Source organism: Corylus avellana, chromosome 6 (genome assembly GCF_965113065.1).
Source record: "Corylus avellana chromosome 6, dhCorAvel1.hap1.2, whole genome shotgun sequence".
Lineage (NCBI taxonomy): Eukaryota > Viridiplantae > Streptophyta > Magnoliopsida > Fagales > Betulaceae > Corylus > Corylus avellana.
Genome location: NC_142495.1, coordinates 30,133,458 through 30,158,330, shown reverse-complemented (window position 1 = coordinate 30,158,330; position 24,873 = coordinate 30,133,458). Strand labels below are relative to the sequence as shown.

At 35.0% G+C, this 24,873-nt stretch overlaps 4 protein-coding genes across 8 annotated transcripts; 2 read left to right on the top strand and 2 right to left on the bottom strand.

The window, feature by feature from the left end:
* Nucleotides 1-448: 448 nt before the first annotated feature.
* LOC132187401 (HMG-box (high mobility group) DNA-binding family protein) lies at nucleotides 449-3,725 on the bottom strand. Of its 5 annotated transcripts, none has more exons than XM_059601698.2 (8): nucleotides 3,576-3,724; nucleotides 3,300-3,461; nucleotides 2,371-2,397; nucleotides 2,196-2,283; nucleotides 2,026-2,112; nucleotides 1,240-1,284; nucleotides 999-1,092; nucleotides 449-873 (listed from the first exon to the last, which is right to left on the bottom strand). In XM_059601698.2, exons 1-8 carry the CDS (start codon nucleotides 3,650-3,652, stop codon nucleotides 857-859), a joined length of 597 nt encoding a protein of 198 aa, XP_059457681.2. In that variant the 5' UTR covers nucleotides 3,653-3,724; the 3' UTR covers nucleotides 449-856. The 5 variants fall into 5 exon arrangements, 4 of the variants coding, with proteins under 4 accessions (XP_059457681.2, XP_088373891.1, XP_059457683.2 ...); XM_088517765.1 differs by having other exon boundaries at nucleotides 996-1,092; nucleotides 3,576-3,723; XM_059601700.2 differs by lacking the exon at nucleotides 1,240-1,284 and having other exon boundaries at nucleotides 996-1,092.
* A 3,302-nt stretch (nucleotides 3,726-7,027) lies between these two features.
* Nucleotides 7,028-10,198, bottom strand: LOC132187003 (WEB family protein (DUF827)). The gene is made up of 2 exons (XM_059601150.2): nucleotides 9,865-10,198; nucleotides 7,028-8,626 (listed from the first exon to the last, which is right to left on the bottom strand). The coding sequence occupies exons 1-2, from the start codon at nucleotides 10,117-10,119 to the stop codon at nucleotides 7,136-7,138; spliced, it is 1,746 nt and encodes a 581-aa protein (XP_059457133.2). The 5' UTR covers nucleotides 10,120-10,198; the 3' UTR covers nucleotides 7,028-7,135.
* A 5,223-nt stretch (nucleotides 10,199-15,421) lies between these two features.
* LOC132187739 (uncharacterized) lies at nucleotides 15,422-16,403 on the top strand. Its single transcript, XM_059602159.2, has one exon. It carries the CDS (start codon nucleotides 15,583-15,585, stop codon nucleotides 16,123-16,125), a length of 543 nt encoding a protein of 180 aa, XP_059458142.2. The 5' UTR covers nucleotides 15,422-15,582; the 3' UTR covers nucleotides 16,126-16,403.
* Nucleotides 16,404-22,485: 6,082 nt separating this feature from the next.
* On the top strand, nucleotides 22,486-23,492 carry LBD15 (LOB domain-containing protein 15). Its single transcript, XM_059601895.2, has 3 exons — nucleotides 22,486-22,516; nucleotides 22,685-22,937; nucleotides 23,032-23,492. The coding sequence occupies exons 1-3, from the start codon at nucleotides 22,503-22,505 to the stop codon at nucleotides 23,428-23,430; spliced, it is 666 nt and encodes a 221-aa protein (XP_059457878.2). The 5' UTR covers nucleotides 22,486-22,502; the 3' UTR covers nucleotides 23,431-23,492.
* The last annotated feature ends 1,381 nt before the right edge of the window (nucleotides 23,493-24,873 follow it).

Below are 24,873 nucleotides of genomic sequence, written 5' to 3'. Positions count from 1 at the left end.
TTTTCCACATATGGAAATGGAATGTTGCCTAAGAAGAAGAACAAAATAGTATTCAAAGCATTTGACTTGCAAACTCTTTTATAAATTATTGACATGTGTCAACATATGATTAGAGAGTTTTTAAAAAATAGTTAAAAGTTGACTTGACTCCAATCACATGCCGACAGGTAAAGCTTGCAATTTTTTACACCACCCACAAACCCAATATGAAATTATATATAAATATGTCTCTTTAATACCAGGTTGGTTACACTTAAATTTAGGCTTGCTAGTGTGGGTGCGTTGATCAACTTGTTTATCATGGTCGGTAGTTGGTTGGTTGGTTGCCTGAAGATCTGAATGGATGAGCTGCGTGATATGACCAAGGAGGAAGAGAAAGTCGGTTTGCAAAACATAATAATTAATTGTTGATGATGACATTGGTTTCTTCTCAGCCAGAGAGAAAATATGAACTCACAACAGAATACCTTCGGTGCATCGCATTGCATATGAAGGGAACATTTCAAAACAAAAACATGACAAAACGTTTCCACTGAAGTACCAAGCTCTTTCTATCTCAAATAGAGCCAAAAAAAAAACTGCAAATGCGAAACCTTCCAAACACTATGAAGGAAAATAGATATCTACTGGCTACAATCAAAAACCCCTAACGCACTCTACAATAGCCAAATGGACTTGCCTTGAGAAAATAGGTAATGGCACAAATCCTGTAAGGATCTAGATTTCTGCCATTGCCAAATTGATTGGCCCCCTTCAACCCAAAATTGACAAGGAAGGGGGCCTTCACTTGCAAAACTTCAACTTCAGCCAGATTTCTTAACAATCCATGATTGCACCATTTCTGATTTCATGAATTTCAGGAATCGGTAGTGCCTGCAGAACAAAAAAGTTAGCACCATTAGTAGATAGAGGTAGAGGCCATCTGACTCAATCCTTGCACACCAGTGAAAAATCTAGTCAAAAACACATGTACAGAGACAGAGAGAGAGAGGTACCACCATAAGTGTCTAAACTCTCAGTTTCTCCACACTGAGAACTGTCATAGCTATAAGAGTTCTCGTAGTCTTCACTGTCTTCATAGTCTTCATATAACTGTGATTGCCCCCAAATAATAAATATAGGAAAATTTGTGTAGACTATTATAAAGCAATGTTAAAAGCATGACTTGTCTCAAAAGTGTAAGCTAACTAAAAGTCATAAAGATAATCATCCCACTCTGAGCCTCCAAAGTAGACAAACCTGATCAAACTTCCCAACCGTAACTGAATCTGCCTCGTCATCGACCTACAATCAATCTCTTATCATTCAAGTCCAGAAAACCTCGACTTTGGAAGAAAGAAAGCCAGCTTTTCTTATTGAAGATAATAGGATACAAGGAATGACAAGTTGAGGATATAAGAAATAGGAGGAATTAAGCTTGATATAAAAAAAAATAAGCTACCTTTATGAAATTACTAACTTCTAACAATCGAAACCAGATAACAATATATTGGAATAATGTTAGGACATTATAAATAACACAATTCTGTGGAGGGAAGCTTGACAGGTCAAGGTTTTCCAAAGAATGTCTCTTAGCTATACATAGACAGTATCATATATAGTGGCATGGCCTTCTAGTTATTGTAATCAAGAAAATTTAGAATGAAATGGAACAAACGAAACATAATCCCCTGCTAAAGTACTAGAAACAGACAGAATTATAAACTAAGCAACATTGCAGATGAAATTTTAAAACCTGCGTACCAGAGAACAATGCAAAGAACAAATCACTTGCCTCAACAGAAAACAGAAGAATTAATAAAGAATGAAAACAACAGTTACCAAGGCCATGAATTCTCAAGTTCTGAACCAAGGGCCTAAGGTATATAAAATGTGAGCATATGACTTGTAAATGACATTTTTGAAGCCTTGATCTGAACTGATTGTATGATTTTTCCAACAGATTATTTCCGTCCAGCAAGCAGGGAATAGGTGATATAGGAGTCTATCAATTAATGACACCAACACCTGGATTTATTGAATTACCTTTTGCATAGTCTTTATTTCTTCAAGCAAAGTTTTGAAGAAAGAAGTGTTGACCCTTTCCGCTTCACTGATGTATGGTTTCCTCTCCTGAAGAAAAGTCAAGGAACTATGACAATCACATTAAAATATATAATTAAGTAGGGTTAATCAGAAATCCCTAAGACCTTTACCTCCTTGGACATGTTTTTCCAAGTGTCAAACCCCTCTTGATCAATGCTAATTGAATTTCTAGTCTCGCAGGTCTTCACAAAGCTTTCCCTAGAAAACCCACCCAAAAAAAGATATGAAATTATTCATTAACTCCAAACATGAATATGCGCTATATCTTTCAAAGAAACTCCAAACCTTTTATGTTGAGCTGCACTTCCACATCTGGAAATAAATTCCATTTAAAACTTTAAACTCCAAATATTATTTTTATTTTTCTTAATCTTCCATTTTCCCAGCAACCAAACATAATCAAAACTTTTAACAAACATCTACATTAGGGTTCTTCAACGTGCAAATACATCATTTCTATTAAAGTATTGATTAAATTATTAAATTTATATCTTCCTTTCAGCTTAACCTTTTGGAACAAGTGATAATTTAACATGATATTAGAGCCAAAGGTCCTGAAAAATGATCATCTTCATTTCAAATTCTCTCCATTTCCACCGGTTAGTGCATTTAGAAGGGCAAAATTGTCCAAATTTTTTTGGAGTTAAAATTTTTAGACAACACTACCCTTCTAAATGCACTAACCGGAGAAAATTGAAGGGATTTGAAATGGAGAGGATCCTTTACCAAAAATCCTGAGGTCAAATCTTGATTCTCATCAATTCATCCAATTTCATTTAAATATTTCTCACCTACTAAAAAGAAGTTTGACTATACATGTGAGGACAAATGTTTTTTATTTTTTATTTTTTTATTTACATGTCTACACAAGAGGGAGAGGGAGGGAGATTTGAACTAATGACCTCCGCTTCATTAAGCGTGGTCCCATCCGATATAACTACCTCTTGGGGATTCGAACAAGTGTTAAAGTATTGATTAAATGATTAAATGTATCTCTTCTAATAGTGATTTAACACTTTCTAGTTTCTATACGCATAAATGCCACTCTACATGATTTTTTTTTTCCCCACTCTACATGATTAAATGCATGAATTTATGCACATCCATAAAGCACAACAAAAATCAATCTTAAAGTCCAATTGAACTCACAAAAGAATAACGAGAACAGAAAAACAATGGAACCCCATAAAGTAATCAAAGACAAGAATTCTCACATGAAAATCCGAAAAGGCGATCTGGGTTGGTCCCCAAAGCTCTGTTTCACAACGCTTTGCTTCCCACACACACCTCTGAACCTCTTTACCACCACCTCCTTCTTGGTTTCACACTCGTGCATATCAGCCAAAGCGACCGCCATCGAAACCCCACAGTTGTTGCTGCAACGTTCAGAATAAAACAGAGTAACAAAAACCAAAAGGAAAACGAAATAAAAAACGAAATAGCATGCTACGTAAATGTATATAAGTATGTACGCGAACATGGGTATTTACCATTTCTGATAGGCGCTTCCATCGGAGGCACGGAGAACTGCGAGGACCCTCTTCCGGGTCCTAGGTGGATTCGCCATTAGAGCATTTACTTCAAGCTCTGCCCTGCAACTTTTTAGCTTCTCCGTGCGTTTTCTTCTAATTGGGGCTTTATTCAAAAGGCTACCTCACTTTAATTAATTCCTCGATTTTGCTTTTTCTGGGTCTTGCTAACTTACGCCAAAAGTTAATCGTGCCAATACCATCATTTATTTTGATACGATCAGGATTAATGAGAAATAATATTTTTTCTAATTTTTTTAATAAAAATCTTAAGATTTTGCTTAATAATAAATAATACCTTATATTTTTCATGTGTGATAAATAATAAGACCAAAAAAAAAAAAATCTGAATATAAAATGATTGAAATTTCAGAAACTGAATATATATATATATATATATATATATATGCTTTAATGATAAATTTTAATTTTATAAATTGAATTAAAAATAAATCTTCCAACTAATTGAAAGAAAACTTTAATTATAAATTATAATGCTAAATTACCAAAAAGCTAACTAGAGGTCTAACAATTTCCTGCGCGGGAGTAGTCGGGAGGGTAAAAATGAAAAAAAAAAAAAAAAAAAAAAAAAAAAAAATTTCCCGCGGGAGCCCAAATTGCGCATAGTTTTTTTTTTGCAAATTGCGCACAATGATCGATTTTACAGTATCAAAGACAAACTGAGCCAATAAAGTGTTTACACGTAAAAGTTGATTTTCGAAGTGCGGGGCACGTGTCAAAGGTAAACAGCACTAAACTAAACAGACATCCTTTCCTTAATTAATCGGTGTTTGTACGGTAAAGGTGCTGGCTCTAATGACTAAATCACCCTTGATGGGCAAAGAAGAAAAAAAAAAAACCCTTAAATTGGAGTTGAACTGAGTACCTTTTTGGATTTTGGTTAGGGTTAATAACATTTTATGTGATTTGCAATTTTATCAAATAGTTACCGAGCCTTATTGGTAAATTAATTAACGGTCTTATTTTCCTATATGCATACGTGGCCACATCTTCGACTATAAAATTGTCACATGTAACCTTAACCAAACCATAGTTGCTATCTTGCCATTTTGGTTAGAAGTGTGCAAATTAACCGGTTACCAATTACTGATCGTCTACCGATTTCGATCGAACCAATATTAACCGTAACCGTTTAACCAATATTCTTATCGGTTAAAAATTTTGTACTAAAATTCTTATCGATCCAGTCTAGTTCGATAAACTATTTGTTATCGGTTAACCATTTTAACCGATAATAACTGGTATGAAGGAAGGCTATTAACAAAGTCAATCTAGTTGGATTTGAGCTGCTACGGTGGCCATTTTTTTCTTTCTTTTTCCTTTCTGTTTTTTTTTTTTTTTTTTTTTTCTTTTCTCTCTCTTTTCTTTCCCACTTGGCCGACAATCCCGCTCACACACACTCCATATTTCTTTTCTTTTTTCTTTTTTTTTTTTTCTCCTCCTCCCACGCAAGCACGCAGCTCTTTCACTTTCAGACTCTTTCTAGTTTCTTCCTCATTTTTTTTTCTTTCTTTTCCAATTTTCCTTCTCACTATTGCAGGAGAATGGGTTTCTTCCATTTTTTTTTTTTTTATTCTCTTTCCAGTTCTCGCAACATCTGCTCTCACAGTCATAAACCTCTCTTTTAGCATCGAAGATTTAATTCAGGTAAGAGTTTTTGCCTTTTGATGCTTGGAGGTTATAGAAGTAGAGAAAAATGAAGAATGTGAGATTTATAACCAATTAACTGAACCGTTTAACCGTATACTGTTATAATCGATAATTCCAGTTAAAATCCTTATCGGCTCGGAATCGGTTAAGAAATCGTTTAACCGAAAATTATCAGTTAATAACCGATAAAAGCTAAAATCGGACCATTTTGACCGATACCCACCCCTAATGTTAGTATCCAATTGTTTGGGGTTAAAGCTCTTTGTTTGGCTTTTCGTCGATAGCCTGGTAGGCACGTGAGAGAATTCATAATGAGTTTCTCAAATAAAAATTCAATTTGAAAAAAAAAATTATCAAACATTAAACTCTTTATACTTTTTTCTACTTTTGTTAAATATTATTTTTTTTATATTGGTTTTAAACCAACCAAGGAATATGAAAATAAAAAAACATTAACTAAATAACATTTGTTCTCTCTTTTCTATGTTCTGTTATGAAAACAAAAAAACATTAACGAATAATCAAAAATATAAAAAACACTTTTCAAACATACAAAAATAAATTTTAGTCAAAACATTTTTTTTAAATTAAAAAAAAAAATTACACTCCAAAATATATTAATAATCAGAGCCTTTGTAAAATTTAAGTAACAAAATTCACACTTCTAAAAACTCAGGTAGCTATTTATTTTTTATGTTTTTTATTTTTTAAATTTTTTTGACAGTTGACAGTTTGAGTTTCGATTGTGACGACCAAAATGGAGTATTGGGGTATTTTAGGGATCAAGCATTTGGATTGACTCGAAATGGCGACGACTTGGGTTTGTGCTGGACCAGGAAAATTTGCAAGGAAATTAAGTGATGTCACTTTCTTTGGTGGATTTGCCTTCTTTGGAAAAAGGGCAATTTCTCCGAATTTAGATTCACCGTAATTAGTTATCTAAATCGTTAATAATGGACAAAAATTTTCTCCAAACTGGTATGAAAAAAATATCCTTCAATCCATGTAGAATAATGTCAAGTGTCTATAAATATTTAAAAGGCACATTAAATTTAGTTTAAATTAGTAAACTGCTATTAATGAGGTTAAAAATTTAATGTGTCTTTTAAATGTTTATAGACACTTGGCACTATTTTATATGGGTTGGATGATATTTTCTCTATACCGGTTTGGAGAAAATTTCTATCCGTTAATAATTTGAATTGTTCATTTAGGTCTCATATATAATTTCTTACATTAATTGTCCAAAATTTAATTATTATGGGCCCCAATCCATGCTCCCCCTCCCGGATTTTGAGGGTCCAATTCCATCTGGAATCACAGAGGTTGCTCTTTGATGCACTAGAATCTTTTATGTGCAGACCACATCTGCAACAAAAGCAAAGGTTTCGAACAAATTGGTAAGCTGAGTGAACATAAGAATTACAAGGGTTGATGGTTCCTCGTTTGCTCCAAGTTCAAAGAATACACAGTTAAGTGAGTCTGAAACCAATAATGGAAAGCATTAAGAACCAAATCAAGTTTACATTACTACATACATGTCTCCAGTTTGCTGAAAACTGCTGTTTCACCAACCATCACAACATCAAGCATCAAACAGTGAAAGCTTCACCATCATTTCAATACATGATCCACCCCACCACCCCAGCTTTAGTTTGACGCTCATTGCAAACAAAGATCATCAAATTTCGAAGCATCTTTACGAATAATGGACATATATATTTTTTTTTCAAAAGAAAGAAGAAAAAAAAAGCACAATTTCTCACAATTTATAGGCTAAGAAAGCACCACACATGACCAATATGGAGTAACAATGAAGGAGACGTCAGTAAAAAGAGGGTATTTGTAAGTCACATTGCGTTCAAAGCTTGCATTTTTTTCTTACTTGGCTTTGTCAGAGGGAAGGATATATGGATGAGCCCAAACTTCTTTCGCTGTGCCATGAACTGCTTATGAGTATTTCCATCTTTCTCAGGTTTTGAAGAAAATTCCAGGTCCCCCCTCAGTGCATGAAGCATTTGACTCAGAGCCACCTTTCCTCCTTCAATGTGGCCTTCCATTTCATTCCCTGCTATATTATAGTCATCAGACAGAGCTTGCTTCCTGCTTAGTATATCTCGCATTGAAACCGTTGACCTTAAAACAGGCTTTGAATCATCATGTAAAATGGTTGTTGGCTTGTTCACGTCATTTAGTGGAGAAACCTGACAGTGATCTAATGGGTGAAAATCATTGCGCTTGATAGTGGTATACAGACCCTGTCCCTTCTGTTCCTCTGGAATCCATCTCCGGAAAGCCTCTTCAACGTCCGTTTGCTTTCGATTTGCACTTTCTACTCTGTTCAAAGCCTCCTCCAAGGCGTGTTTACTGTGTTTAACTTCTTCTGTTGCTTCCTTCAACTTCTTCAAAATGGCCAGTTTAGAGATACTACTTTCATCAGTTTGGAGCTTGGACAGCCCCTCAACTTTTTGAGCTTTGGAGATTAAAGGAGATCGCTCTTCAAAAGAAAAGGTAATTTTCTCCGGCTCTGGCAGTATGTACTCCGGCGGTCTCTCATTGCTTGAAAGGGCCTTGATTTCAGCAAGCGCAACAGCTTCTGCTGCCTTAGCTGCTTCCTCCATCTTTTTGGCTGCAACCCACCTCATTTCAGCAGTCTTCATACTGGCCTTTGTCTGCTCATTCATGGACACCATTAGTGAAACTTCAGATCTTGCAGCTTCAGCCATTCTCCTATGCTGCCCAGCCATGGATTTAAAGTCCCTGATAATATTTGGAGGATTTTCAAATGCACAATAAGCTTCTTTGTTGTCTGCTATTTGTGGCATTACTCTTATTTGTTTAAGCTCCTCCTCCAGAGATGACACCCCTGCAAACTTTGACGTCAGCCTCTCACGAGTCTTCTCGAGTAAAATTTTCTCTTTCATCATTTTCTTATTTAGACATTCAACAGAATTTTGAATCACCCCAAGATCATCTATGGTTTTGCCAAGGTTAACTTTTGCTTGCTTCAACTCCATCAAGATCAAATCAGGAGACGAAGTGGGGCATGGGCTTGAACATCCCACCATTTGCTCGTAGTTGTTGAACATATTTCTATGATTTTCTTTGTTCATTTCCTTAATAGCAGGAGTTGACATCTGCTCATTTGAGTGGAAGTCATGGCCCGTCAAGCATTTCAATGCTTCTTTCTGCAGCTGCCGCTTTAACTCTTCCACGATCCTTTTTGTTGTTCCCAGTTCTTCAAGGACATCCAGTGTTTCCAGTTCTTTCACAATCAGATCCTTTTCCAACTCTGCTGCCTGTTCCTCCACTTTTTTTATGTCAAACTCCTCAATGCCATTCTGCTTATGACAATCCTATCGTAAATCACAAGCCAACTAACTAACAAGAGGCAGGGGAAAGAAATGGTGTGGGGGGTTTCAAATGCATTTCCGCAAATGATATGCCATCAGAATTAAGCATAATTTGCAGTGAGAAAATTACTTTTCCTATTATAATATTTACTTTTCATATTAGAATATTGATTAATGATTAAATTCATCTTATCATAACAATTTAAGCTTTTGAGATAAATAGTGATTTAACATAATATCAAAACAAATGTTCCGAGTTCAAATCTTATCTCCGTATATCCACGTGTTCAGCCTTACTTATTAAGAGAAAGTTTGAGTTCACATGTGAAGGTGAGTGTTAGAATATAGATTAAATAATTAAATTTATTCTTAAATTTTTGAATAAATGGTGATTTAACATTTTTATTTAAATAATTTGAGAAATAATAATGACAAAATAGTAAACTTTTAAGAAAAAAATTTGAACTGGAAAATTGTATCTTTGAAGAAATTACCAAGCTTCCTTTGGCAATCAAAAAGAATAGACAAAATGAAAAATAAAATAAAAAAATTGAAAATCTACACAGTACTCTCATTTGGATCTAAAAGTTTGTAGTGGAAAACATCCTATCTAAAGTTTGTCATTGTCTTAAGGTTCAGCAACAAGCATAGTGGCACAACATGCTCATGCCATTTTAAGATTACAAATAGAAACATGGCTATTAGGGAACAAATTCCCTTCAAAATGCAAGTAATTCTCATGACTTTCAAAGATCTCACATATATTTTGAACACGAGAAAATTCCGTCAACCTAGGTTTAAGGCACTATTCAACATAATTATCTGAGAATTTATTGGTAGAGCCATAAACGTACATTTCTAATCCTTTTTGCTGAGATCAAGTATAGTGACAGTGACAGTTTTCACAGTAACTCTAAAAAGTTTGTTGAAGATCAATTTCACACCGGTTAATTTAACTGTTTTAAGTGATATGAAGTAAGTGTCATTATTCTCTTGTTGCAAATATTTTCTCTTTGATAATATTCAGAACAAGTGTGTAAAGATCAACACCTAGGCATGAATCAACGACCCAAAAAAACAAACAGAGAAAACGAGTCAAAGCGGGTGACTATGTGATCGGATACGTCAAAATGTCAACAAAAATGTGACAAAATGTTCAAATCGAACGACTTTTTTGTAACAAGTATAATCACAAGACAACCAACGAGAATGAAAGAACTGCTTACATAGTTTTCTCCGAGCTTGTAAAGCGGCAACCAAGGCCCGCTCCCGCCAAACCGGGTCACGGCCTCCTTGACCGACCCAAATGGCGGAGAGGTATCGATTACAGCTCGCGAACCAAACCTCCTTATGCACGGGCTCGGGGTTCCACCCGCTCCATGAGCCGAGAGCTTTTCCGGGCCTGTGTCGGATCTTATTTCTTTTATACCAGGCGTGCCCGGAACCGCCTGGTCGGTGGCGGAGTCTAAGGCTTCGGCCATTGCGGAAAACAAAGCTGACGAGATGTTCCAAAACGAGGGCGTCTTTAAAGGCTAGAGGCTTGGACTTTTGGGGCGGCCCCATCGGCGAAAAAAGGCATTCCGGAGTTTGTGTGATATGATGGTGTTGGTGCCGAGTCACGACTCGGTGGTCCGGCGAAAAGAGAGTGATTGAGTGCGCGAGTGCGAACCGGGTCCACGCGCATCTTTTCTGATTTCGAGGTTGGATTGGGTGGTTTCTAGATTCAGGAAACTTATGACGTGGATCCGTATTATTGGCTAAGGTAAAGTCAAGACAAGGGTAGGGAATGTTGAATTTTGGGTTTAGGCCAATGGAAGCTTGACACTGTGCTGAGCCTCAGTAAGCTCGAGGAGGGCTTGTGTGCTAATTTGAGCGTGAATTGCGGTACCAGAAAAGCGCGCTGGTGGTTGCGGTTATGATAGACTTTTTTGCCGGGTAATTTTTTGGAAAGGCAACCTTCCTATCCACATGCGTTATGAAATCGGAGGATGATGGATGGTCCATGGTCCATCAAAATTTAATTTTTCTAGGGATTTTATTATATAGATTTGTAAAATTTAATTATAATTTTTAAATTTGTCAGATCATTACTTGTTAATTTAGATTATATTATTTATCATGTTTCGAAACTGATAAAATGCTAGTGTAACAAAATTTTAACTATTTTTAATTTAAAAATAATAATTAAGTATTGTTGACAAATCAGTTACTCACTAATTAAATTAATGAGTCAAATTTTTTTCTTAAGCATTTCATCAATTATGAATTGTCACATCATTTTATAAAAGACCTATAATAAAAATTGTAATATCCCGACTATCTCAATTTGCCTACCCCATTAATTTGCATTGATGTAATTTCTTTATTTCATCCATCTTTAAGAGATCTATGCAGAGACGAATCAGTGGGGGGATTAGGAGTAATGAACAAAACTATGTGTAATATTGAACAATTTAAAATCAAATATCAATTGAAATGGAATTTTCTTCTTGATGGTTGTAAGCATGTGGACTAGAAAATGGAATTATTGTGGGTGGCAAACGAGAAATATTTTGTTACAATGCTAGAGTTATAGTAAGGAAAGCAAAAAGAAAAAAAAAGACTGACAAACTTTACCTACAATTAAACTTTACTGAAAGAGCTACATTAATTAGACCAAAGTTAAAGTGACCATGATTACAATCTATGCATCCCTTTATCATATCTCGCCATGATTGCATTAATTCTTGCTTTACTATGTGGACCATTAAAAGAAAAAGTTTTATGGACCATCAAAAAATGTTTAGATAACTACAGTCTTTGTTACAAATTTACGAGGTAATTTGAGTGAACAAATTAAACAATAAATTTGATAGGTAATAAATTAAATTATTTAGTAGCTAACACGATAAACGTCATTGCGGAGTATCACGTAAGTTTGTAAAGTTTTTTTTTTTTTTCCTTTTTCTGAGCAAGTTCGTAAAAAACTTGTGATAAAAGTTGTAATACCTAATAATACTACACCATAAATGTTAATAAGTGAGGTTTTTTTTGTTTTTTTTTGTATCAAATGCGGGAAAAGGTTTCAAGGGAGGAGAGGTTTTTTTTGTTTGTTGCTAAATTGAATTGACCAATTTAGAGCATCTATATTTAGCTTTTCTTTACAAATTTAACAACATTCATCAAAAGACCAATTTTAACAAGCTCCATTCCTTATTTTATTTTTAACTATTGACAATATACTCCCTAGAAAATATATATATATATATATATATATATATATATATATATAAGTTTTTAAGATTATTTATTTACTTTATATATATATATATATAAGTTTTTAAGATTATTTATTTACTTTCTCATAGTTACAAAGTGAAAGACCCATTTCAACTTATTATATAATGATTTAACACTAATAAAAAATAATATTTAATTAAAATAGATAAACATGTAGAAAGTTTGATATTTAATTTCTTTTAAAGGTGAATATCTAAATTTAATAAAGTGAATATTTATTTTCAATTTATTTTTTATTTTTTATTTGAAGAGGGTATTCTAGACTATTCGATGAACCCTAAACAAGGAAGACAGTCCCATGGGGCCATGGGCATGGCATAGGATGCTCCTCTGACAATCGTACTTCAAAAACCTAGATATTCTATGTATTTTATATGCGTTGTGCCAAGTGAATATCACCAACTCACTTATGTATTGGGGAGCTATTGGATCTTGGCAAAAATCATGGGTTTGTTGCCCACCAATCAACATATCACATGTCATCAACTCAAGAAAAAATGTAAAAAATTAAAGTAGGAACAAAACATCAAATCATATATGAGAGTAGCCCAAGAAAAAGAGTTGGGCCACAAGAACAGCCACAAGGAGAGGAATTGGAGTGGCCGGCGAGCAACCCCAATTGGAGTGGCCGCGCCAGTCGCCCTTAGGCCACGGGGTGGTTGACACGGCCACCCCAAGCCTTATAGGGTGGGCGCGCCCAGGCCACGAGAGTGTTTTAGTGCAGTCACTCCCAAGCCACAGGGTGGCCGGTGCAACCACCCCAAGCTATATGGGGTCGCCTATGCGGCACCTAGATCTGGCTGGGGTGGTCGGCGAGCCACCCCAGGGGTGGTTGGGGTGGCCGCACTCCACCCCTACATGGCTGACGGAGACAAATGCGAAAACGAGCCGCGTTTTTGGGTGGCAGTGGGCGGCAAGTTAATGTGCGAGAAATAATATGGTGTTTTGTTCTCATTTTGAGTTTGTGTATTAAGTTGAGGTGTTAGCTTGTGAGTAGTGGGCAAAAAACAAGGGTTTTGCCTTGACCGAATTAAAGTTATTCTCTATTAGGGAAGATAACGTTTAGGAGACTATTTTGCGATGAAACCAAAACAAATTAAGAAATTAGTAGTCAAATAATCCCCGGCCTGCAATCATCTTGTAATTAAGCTATATATAATTCATATAATATAATATAATATGATAATATATATATATATATCGGGTGATGATCATATTCAGCACGTCAAATTAATGTTGACCAAGAGTAACTTAAAACCTATATATGTTATTCTTTTTTTCTATTCCTATATTAAATCTTGTAGGTGTAACATATTACTCTTTATATTATTCAATATATAACTCAAAAAGTTAAGGCCTCCCTACACTTCAGTCGGTAGAACAATATACATAGATTTGTTTGAGCAAATAATGCCGGTGCTTTAAACGACAATATTGGTCAGTCAAACTTGCGGATATTAAACAACATTAATTTATCTGCTCGACCTTTTGCTAGCAACAGTTTCCCACTTGTGGTGGAGGAAGATATATATTAATCGAGAAGACAACAAAAAAAAAAAAAAAAAAGAAAGATCCAAGCGAATTAATCAACGGAGAAAAAGCACATGATTTTGTGGTCTCGGTCTCTGCTGCCTGCCGTAGAATCCGCAATGCGACACGGTCGCAGGATTACTACTCACTCAAATGTTCACATTTCATAATCAATAACTAATTAATAAATGCTTCAGTTTTATAATTAATCTAATTAAGTGTGCCGAGAAATTAATGCATGCCGTCCTATAAAGAAGTGAAAAGTTGTTGCATTAAGTTTACGTTGCTGTACAGTACTAGGGCTGCAGGGCAACGTGACTCACGGCCTTTTAGAGCCGTGGCCCGTGGGCCATCACCCTGCAATACCTTAGAATTTAGGATACACCAACTGGAAGGGTGGTTGTCTCTTCTTGTAGTCTTGTACAGTTTTGTCACTATTTCCTAGTGTAGGGGTCGACCCACAGATGAGACGAGATCGAGATATTGTTTATTAATGTTTTATAGATATCAATTTTGATGACGGCTTAGTAAGGGAATTGGGTGTTAAAGCCACGTGGAATATTATTTAATTAGGATAGTAACATAACATATCATCGTGCTTTGCCATTGATGGTCACGGTGTCTCACTTTATATACACGGACTCAATGTTATTTATTTTTTGACGTCTCCACTCACCTATCAATATTCAATAATTACATATTAAATTCATACACACACATATATATATATATATATATATGAAGATATTTTAATCTAGCCTATAAATTATCATCTTGGTAACCCATTCAATCCCGGTCGGCCATATTTGACGACGAGATAAGTCTAGTCATATATATAAACATTCAATAGAATTCACTGTTGAAAACGGCCAACTTGTAAGGGGAGAAGAGAGCTGAAGAATTTATATACACATAATTAAAAAATTTAATAATGACAATTTTTTTTCCTTGAGGAGCTAGTTATCATAATGGAAAATATTTGGATACTACAACTCTTATTATAATTATCTTATAATTTAAATAATAAAATATGACAAATAAATTTAATTATTTAGTGACTGATATGACAAATAAAAGCGGTCCCTTACAACACTATATTATCATAATTGTACAATTTGCCACCCTCCCAATTAAAGTGGGTGTCAAAGATTGGTATGTATTAATTGCTAGGGTTTTAATGAGCAAGAACATGTTGGCATAAACAATTACACGGTGGATTATCCTAAAAATTCGCTGCTACGTACCAAATTAAAACCCATTAATAATGGCTCTAAATCATTCATAAGAAGCAAAGAGGGTCTCAATTAGAAGATGCAATAAAACGTAATTACTGGGCCAGCATCGTCTACCTTCCCCTACAGTTACAACCCCACCATTAATACGTACAGCTTTTCATGGAGTCATGCACCCGGACAGGTTCTCATTTATTAAACATTGCTCTTCCATCACCAAATTCCCTCCCTGCTGCTCAACTGTTTTTCGTCATCGCAGTGATCATCGACCGTCCAAGTAAGTCCACGTCAATCTTCCCATCAATCACCCAGATTCGTCAATAATTATTAATTACACGCATCTACCATATTAATTTTTTTTTAAAGAATATCTATAGCTACCCCATAATTCAGTGGATAATAATAAATTTCATCACAATCAATTAAAAGGGAAATGCTAGATTTTTTCTAGTGTTTTTTTTTTGTGTTATCTTAATTATGATGTGATTTTTAAAATTATTGTTAAATTTGAGATTCTTATTATTGACTTTTAATCTATTGATAATTTTAAAAGTCACATCACAATTGAGAGCACATCAGGTAAACACTAGAAGAACACCTAATATTTTCCTAATTAAAATGAGGAAATCCAACTCCATTAATATTAAGTCCCCACCTCTTTAATATATAGTTAATGCGCAAGCTTTATTAATTATTGTATTTTTATGAGGTGCAGTGCAGATTATTGCAGAACAATAAAATAGTCATCCCCAGACAACTGCTACCGAAGACCTATATACGTACGCAAATTAATATTAATTCCCCTGTTCTCAAACAGAGCTCCATTTTTCGGATCTTGAATCTTTCAGATCTGCCAAAAAAACTGAGAAGATCGATCCAAGAAATTAACCCCCACAATCCAAAATGCACAGTGGAAGCCATAACTTTCCCAATGAGGAAGCTGGCAAGATCTTCCCAAGGCTTCTGTCAAAGGAGACCTCTCTGGCCAACTCTTCTTGCAGGGTGCTCTACTACGGAGGCGCTTCCGGTGCGGTTCCCTTCACGTGGGAGTCACAGCCGGGAACACCTAAGCACACCCTTTCTGCGGCGTCTCTTCCTCCCCTCACGCCCCCTCCTTCCTATTATTCTAACTCCATCTCCAACTCCATGAAAAAGAGCTCGAAGCCAAACGTCTTGTACGCCATTTTCCCCAAGCTGTCTCCGAGGAAGGCTCTTGTGTCGCCGTCGTCGTCGCTGTCGTCTGTTTCGTCTTCGTCGTTATCGTCGTGGTCGTCGTCAGCATATTCAGTATCGCCAAAATATCATAGATCGCCTACTTCAACGTTGTCGTTTGGTGCAAGGCGTAAAGGTTCGAATCGGTTCCGAGGCTGCTACTCAATGGGGAACATGAAGAGTGCATTCTTGGCGATTGTAGGTCATCGATCAGGCCAAGGTAAATCTAATTAGCAGTGACTTTTATTTTATATATGATTATGATTTTTTTTTTTTTTTTTTTGGGTTCTTGTGGGCTACGTACGTTGTTGTGTTCAACGTCATTTCTCATGATCGTGTGAAACGATGATGTCCTTGATACTATTCATGTTAATTTCCAAATTTTCTACGTCGTCTGTGTCGCCGGCCACCATTGTCATTAAATAATAAACGTGAATGGAAGATCTTGTAAAAACGCACAAACAAAGTGCTTGCTTCTTTGTCGTTTATCAAAACCTGATGCAGATCCTTTTCCTTGGTTTTTGATATCTTAGTTTAGTTTCCTTTTTAAAACAAGCGTGTGTGTATATGTATATATTCTTTGATTGGATTTGTAATATATAAATAGTTTTAAAGGTGAATTAATGGAAATAATAATGAGGTTAAACCAACTTTCAATAACTTTCATTTAGGTGCTTAATTAATTACATAGACAATGCTTGTAGGAGATGTTTTGTTAAAATTATTGACTGAAAGGATACTTAATTAGGATAGATAGGAGATAGAGAGCTCAACTCATGGGTCTCGACAATGCATGCATGTTACCCATTGGAGGAGTTTCACACGAAATATATATATATATATATATATATATATATATATATTCCTGCTTTAAAGTGGTAGAATATATTTACTATATTGACTATATTGATTATAAGTCAATATATTAAAATAATGGTTCGTCTGGGTATTGAATTGAATTGAAGAGATGGAGCTAGCTTCAATTTGAAATTGGGTTTTAAAATTTGGAAGACACAGAGACATTAATTGAACTATGTGCAGTACTGAGAATGGATCGAAGAGAAAAGAAGACTGATTCCCTTTTCATTTAGTGTGAGCATGTGTTAGCATTAATTGTACTATGTCCCAGTACTTGTTCCAGTATGAGAGGTCATTTTAATTGAATCAATTGATCCATGCCTCAAAAGATTTAAATGGCCGCCATTGTGGATGATTTTTTTTTTTTTTTGTAATTATGTCCATACAAAAAAAGGAGAGGAGAGATTTGAACTAGTAACCTCTGCTTCATGAGATATAATACACAGTTGATTGAGCTACTCATTAAAAACTGTCATTGCTAATTTCCATTATACACAACATTCAGTGCTTTAAAATCCAAGAGATTTATGAATATTCATTGAATAACATTTTCTTTTTTAAATGCTATTTTAGATATTGTTTTTGGCATGAAATATGGAGATGAAACAATTTCATCATCTAGATTAGATTCCATTTCCATATATTTAGTAGTATATATATTACTAGGTACAATATATTGTCATATCACACAATACAATAAAATAAAGTTTGAACCATAAAATAATTAGGGTCCATTCCCACTTGAAATGGGTTATTTGTTGATTTGAGCCCAGCGTTCATCATTGATCACCGCCTTATCCTATACTTAATAATTCAACATGTTTTGGGCCAAATCTCGAGCCAACATTGATGGTCATGATTGCTTCTGTGCGTGCTTTATGGGCAAACACAGTAAATGTTGGTAGGCCCATCTGTGCCGTATTTCCTCATAAAACGACATCCCGCATTTTCTCACTATAATGGTGGATGGTCTGTAGACTGTAAGCGCCCCCAAATAGCAAAAAGTTGGAACGAATTCCAATGTCAAATTTTCTATTGCCAAAACGCCAAATCGTTTATCTAATCGTTAACGGCTAAAGCTGTAAAAAATTTCGACCTCTCAATTCATCTTCACACTCTGCAGTAAAATAATCGTCTGGATCAACAAAGCTCAACACTGTTTCAATTGAAATGGAATTAGTTGGAATTACAACACTTGTCCAAATTTCATTGGTTCATTTCTAAGAAGAACTTGATCAAAGCCAGACTCTTTATAATTATAAATAATATCTTATGCCATAAGCATTATTACCAAAATTTTATTTCTTCAACATTCCTCTAATCACAATTTGTCATTGTTGTAGCTTTTCTCGTGACATAATGATGATATAGTGACTAATCACAACGAACGTTCAAAGTGAGAGATATATAAAGGGCCAAGGGTCATAGTAGAACGTTGGGAGTGATGACGAAATCACGTATAATGCTTTTAAGTTAGTGACAATGGATTTGGTAGGGCATATGAGCAAAGTTAAAGAAAGAAAATGTAAAAGAAATAACATACATGTGACGTGTTTTGTTTTACCTTTTGTAGGGGCTTTCAATCTATAATTGGTAAATGGACTTGAAAAGGCAAATACCAACGGCCATGAGGATCTATATTGAATGTGGTTTATTCTTGCAATTTTGTTTCTTTTTTGATATTGGATCCGTTAGCCCTTCTTTTTTTATCCGCCAGCCCTTTTTTATTATTGTTTGGGGCTTGTATAAGGGAAATGGTTCCAGTGCGTAAACCGCTTCCTTATATATAATGTAAAATATTAATTGCTCTAATAATAACAAACTTGGCCCCTCTCTCCTTTCCCCGGGTTTTGAATATATATATATATATAGTGAAATACATGTATATTATTTATAGTTTTGAGCATATATACATCCGCTTGTGGTCTTAGGGAGTCTCACCCCATAGAATTACCAATCGATTGGGTTGCAACTGTGCGCGGCCATGCTATCCCATTGGGCCTCATTTTGTTCAAAAGCACCTCCTCTTCCTGGCCTCATCCTTATTGATCCCAATTGACCTAATGGGCCGAGGGCCTTCCATGTGATGCTGCTATCACAAAATGACAAAACCCAACAAAAGAAATTGTGAAACAAAACACGTGGCAGTTAAATAAACAGATTTTTACGTATTTTTCAAGCATAAATTTGATTTCATAGCACTAAGATAACATACTTTATGGTAAGCAGATTACAAACATGTCCTCATCTAGTGAAATGGAAATTTGTAAATCTCTCTTCCTTCTCTGGACACTCACTCTTTTGGGCATGTGTCTTATCAAAGGCATAGACGACTGTGGCAAATTAATTAATTATATTATGTTATTGCACTCCTTTGGCTAATCATATTTAATTAGACTCTAACCTTTTTTTTAAAAAAAAAAAAAAAAAAAATTTTTTAAGGGAAATCATTCCGGTCTCATTAATAGAAGAAGGATTACGAGTATAAACAGGGCTAACAAAACAAGTACCCGTTTATCCTATGCATGTTTTTTTATAATAAGGTTTTAAATAATTCATGCATCTAATCTAAAATCTTATTATAAAAAAGTATGCATAGAATAAACAGATATGTATCAGGTACCTGCTTTGCCAGCCCTAAACTATAAAGTTCTTACATCACAAAGCATAAAACTCAAACTTACTGTTATTATTTATATTATTTATGCATAGATGGATACACTATGCATTAATATTGTTGGCGGCTTTGTTGTCCGAATTTGGATCCTCAATAATTTGTTGTTTGTTTCGGTATCATAAGGACTCCCTCACTAACAATTCAAGGAAAAAAATTGCTAAAAGTCTCTACGACGGTTGTCCCACCAAAAATCTGTTATTTATAAAATCCAACTAATTAATTCAACCTTTTGAAAAATACTATCAACCCTAGCTAAATCCAGGCCAATCAAATAGAAATATTCTACCAATAAGAGTCCTAACTTGTCCCAACTGCCGTCATATATGCCTCAGCAGCTTACACCTGCAAATGGGAAGGGGGTTGGTAAACTATTGATGGGGCGGGAAGGCTGCAGTAGAAGATAGTTAGAAATAGCTAGGCCCCAGGTTCATGCGCAAATAAAGGTTTAATCGGTCTTTGACATGGCTCCCATGAATTTTGACCATTGGAAATTTGAAACGAATGTTTGTTTGGTATTAAAAAAGTTGACACGTCTGTCTTGGATCTAATAAGACTTTTGAAGATAGACCGTGAATGAATGAATTTGGAGGTCCTTTTTTGAGGATTTAATTGTTTAAGGTTAAGAGAAGGTCAAGCAATTGACTGTAAATATGAACAAATATGGTGGAAGTGGGTGGGTGGTGGTTTTGGATTTGGTGCAATTGGAAGAGAGGGAGTGAAAGAGTGAGAAAAAAGTTAGGTTGGAGATGAGAGAACAACGGGGCGACGTGCTAGCCTTAAAATACGGGTCAAACAAGAACCGATGGTGCCATTTCCTTGCATTCTAAGCAAATTTCGCCTTGCCCATAATAATAATAATAAAAAAAAAAAATCGGATTTCACTTAATTTAATGCCCTCCAAGTAGTCCTCCTTCTCTTCCTTTTCCCTCCTTTTCATCACCCACTTTGATATAACACTCCACAACATCACAGCCAAGAGAAAATTTTTCTGTCTTCTCTATAAAAAATTAGCCCCACATTAAGTACTAGCTAGATTCTTTCCCCCTTACCTCACTACAACTTTCTTTAAAATTTTATTTTTTTAATGAGGTAAAACCCTTTTAAGATAAGTTCACTTTGCATCTGAATATGCCCGTCATCGGTTAAATGATGACTCAAACAACCGATTTCGTGATATTAACTAAACGAATCAACCATTCAAGCTAAACCTCACAGGCTGATCAAGAAGCTACAATATGTATTAGTGGTTACTGACAGATTCGGCTTTAGAAGAAGAGTCCATTGCTTAGAGAAGTTGTCTTCTTGAATCTGTTTGGTGTAAAATATCAAAGCATGCGTGCGCCATGTTAATGTTCCTGTTATTAGAAGTCAATTGATTCATTGAGTTGATGAAAAGAAAAAGGAAAAAGAGGAAAGAAAAGAGAATGAAGAGGAAACAGTTGGAAGAAGTTGACAGCTCTATGCACGGCGCAGAGGTGCGAAATCCAAGTGGTTGGAATAAAAATTACTATTCAAGATTCTGTAACCACGATGATTTCATTACATGATAATGTGGGTGAGATGTCTTAAAATCAGCAGCTGTATCTATCAATTTATCCCTAATAAACACTAAAGATGGTTAACTTATCCTGAAGGGTGTTCAATCTTTTTCTCTTAACATCATGTGAAAGCCTAGTGTAGTTTATAAACTAAGCTCTTTCAAGTGCCAGTAAACTTCAAAGATTTCAGGGTGGTACTTCATTAAAGGATCAATCAGTGTTAAAATTATTGTTCTCTTTTTTGTTTTGTCTTCTCTTACCAAAATAAAAAACATTAACAAATAACTCAATCACAAAAATACTCCTAAAAACACAAAAATAACTAGCTAGTTCTCACCATGCCACATAGAACAGTCTTCAAATAAAAAATAAAAGAAACCTTAACACATTAACAAACATAAAAGACTTGTGTTTCAATACATGTTAAGGGTCTATTTATTTCGATGTAAAATGTTTTCTGTCGGAAAATATTTTTTGGTGTTTGGCTCATAATAAAAATGTATGAGAACAAAAAGTTCAAACTCAAAAAATGATTTATTATTTTTTTAAAAAGAAAACCATTTTACAGAAATTAAAATAATAATAATAATAAAAAATTTCAACAAAAAATGTTTTCGGTTTCATCACGTGTTTTGTCAAACCAAACACCAAAAATATTAAAAAAAAAAAAAATGTCGAATCAAACGGAACTAATTAATAGAAAAAAAGAAATCCACGCATGGTAAATTAAGAGTTCCAAGATGTTTTAAATGATGGCTGTGAGAGTCACTGGGTGTGCATTTAGTCATAGCCTTTCACAGAAAGGATTGCGGTTTCTGCACGGCGATATGATGGTGATATCAAACATCATTTTCGTGACTAGATCCCAGATATGGTCTTTTTAATCAAGGTGGGTCTTGATTTTGACAAGAAACTAACATGCCAAGTAAAGTACAGTTGATCATCTTAATTTTTCTCTTCAACAGTACCCATTAAATTCTAATGCTTTGTTAATTTAAAGTGATTAATTAACAGAAACATGTTCAAATCTCTGATGATTATAAAACACTAGCTAGTATTTATTTAGGTCTCCCCTGAGAAAGAAGCAAGACCCACATGCAGCAACTCAGAGGTTGATTCAAAAAGTCAAAACACATTTAAGGACTCACACGTGAGCATGGCGGTCACACAGCAGCTGGCATTTATACATTTTCTCTCTCTCTCTCTCCATTGATGCTCAATGCATGTCAAAGTGGTCTGTTTCTCTGGAAAACACAGTATAATTTCTGAAATCCTCCTCGTACATCTATCCAGCAGAGGGCTTCATAAACATCGATCGATCACCAAAAAACTAACATATTGTTTTTATTAGCTTCTTAGCTTCTTTCCCATTTCAGCCTCAATTTCTTTAATAAACAACACAAGTGGACCACTTTCCTTGCCTTTTAAGCACACTCTATCCTTCCCTTACTGTCCTTTCTTCTTCCCTTCAAGCCCTCACCCTCATCTCTCTCTCTCTTTCTGAGCAAGTCCACGTCCACACCAGAGAGCATGCCTGAATGTCCAGAGAAAGGTAAGAAATATCTCTCTGATCTTTTTTTGCCATTTTCAGGTAAGAAATATATATCTTCCATCACATCATCAGCACAGTTGTTTAATTCCTTTTTCTTTTTCTCTCTTTTTTTTTTTTTTTTTTGAATCATAATTTTGATATATATGGTTTTTTATTTTGTTCTACTAGGGAGAGATTTGATGAGATAGGGAAGAGGATAAAGAGAGAGACCGATGCTTCTTCTTCTCATATGGGAAGAAGACACATGTTAGGTCCTCCTGGAACCCTAAACACCATTACTCCATGCGCTGCTTGTAAGCTCTTGAGACGAAGGTGTGCTCAAGAATGCCCCTTTTCTCCATACTTCTCTCCCCATGAACCCCACAAGTTCGCTTCTGTTCATAAAGTCTTTGGTGCTAGCAACGTCTCCAAGATGCTAATGGTGATTATCCTAATCCCCTTTTCTTAATTTGGATGAATTAAAAAAAGAAAAAAGTGTTGATCAAATTTAACAATTTCGTTATGGTATGACTCAGGAGGTGCCGGAGAGTCAAAGAGCCGACGCGGCAAATAGTCTTGTTTATGAGGCGAACGTGAGGCTAAGAGACCCGGTCTACGGCTGCATGGGAGCCATCTCAGCTTTGCAGCAGCAAGTTCAATCTCTACAAGCTGAACTCAATGCAGTGAGGGCTGAGATACTTAAGCATAAATATCGGGAAGCTAATATCATGCCATCTTCTCATCATCATCATCATGTGGCTTTGCTCGCTGCTTCCGGGGCTGTTTCGGTTGCTGCACCTCCGCCAACTCCGCCTCCACCGCCGCCTCCTCCTCTTCCTCCTGCTTCCTCCTCTTCTTCTATGTACACCCAACAAGCCAGTGCTTCCGACTATAGCACCCTTTCAAATGATAATATTGTTTCCTATTTTGGTTAATTTCCTAGACTACTACATGCAAAGAATCCCATTTTTTCTCCCCTTTATTATGAATCAATTAAGTCGAATAAAATGAGGAAGAGAAATTTATTATTTGATGTTTCTGGTCGTTTACTTACTGTTCTAATATTCATCATGCAATATATTAATTATATTTCATATTGAATCGATCTCCCGGTCGTTTTCCACTTCTCTTTGTTGATTGTTCACATTTTATGAAAATAATTAAGCATAAGAAAAACCTAGGAAAATGAATTCATTTGAGGGTTTAGACATCGACATTAGTTCATAGGTGGGAATTATGGATTAAAAAGTAGAGAGTAACTGCAGATGCAGGATGATGAGTTCAGTACATATATTGTTTGCACATGTTAGCCCATGCCATTTGAGGGAATAATATATGTGTTGTTGTTTGAAGTTGGGGGAGACAGAAGGTATAGTTGTGATCCTCCCAATTAATGTAGGTGTAGGCCAGAAGCTTCTTTGATTCTGGTTTCATAGGTGAACATCATATGCAACATATGCCATTTGTTCCACTTTGTTTCAACACTTTCATTTTTCTATTTTGTTGGCTGTGTATATATTAACATCCTTCTGATCTTATTAGAGCACGTTAGAAGTAATAATTTTTATTTTGGTTGTTCACACCTTGTTTATTTCTCCTTTCCATTGAACCATATTCTCAAGAATGACTAATCAGTTTGAAATGCGGCAATCTAAATGTTAAAATAATTAATAATTTAATATAATATTAGACTATGAGTTCTGAGTTAAAACATTGACAATACAGTCTACTTCCATTTCCATTAAAATATTTTTGCAAAGGGAGAATATTAAAATATTAAAATTAAAATTGATTAAAATTGACTACTTTAATTATGTCGGTTTAATTTTTTTTTTGAATAATATAGAAGCTATAGCTAGCTGGAGGTTGCCGAGTAAGATTATTTATGGAATGACTAAACAGCTTGATAGTAGCTAGCTAGCGATTATAACAATTATATATTGGTAATTAGTATATGCATGTGTGTGTGTATATAACCTTTTTAAGTACCTTTTTTTTTTTATTGGAAATTTATTGAATATTAAGTAAATAATTTAAGCACTTATGGCAATACCCAAGAGCAAAATCTTGTTATCTAAATGTAATTGAACCTACGTTGTAAATCAATATACTCCGTGAAGCAATCCAATTAAATTAATTAAGTTGGTTATTAAAATAATTCAACGATATAATTAATCCAGATATATTTGAGTACTGTTAATGCGTTAAGAAAGAAAAACTTGTTTGTCTAGGAATTGCTCCAGATATTTAAGAATCTTGATCAATACATGAATACCCTTCAAACAATTAATTAGGATTCATGGACGAATTCGATCGTGTTTCTTAGCCAGACGAAAACTTTTACTATAAGTTTGGCACGATTTTTCAGAATATATTTT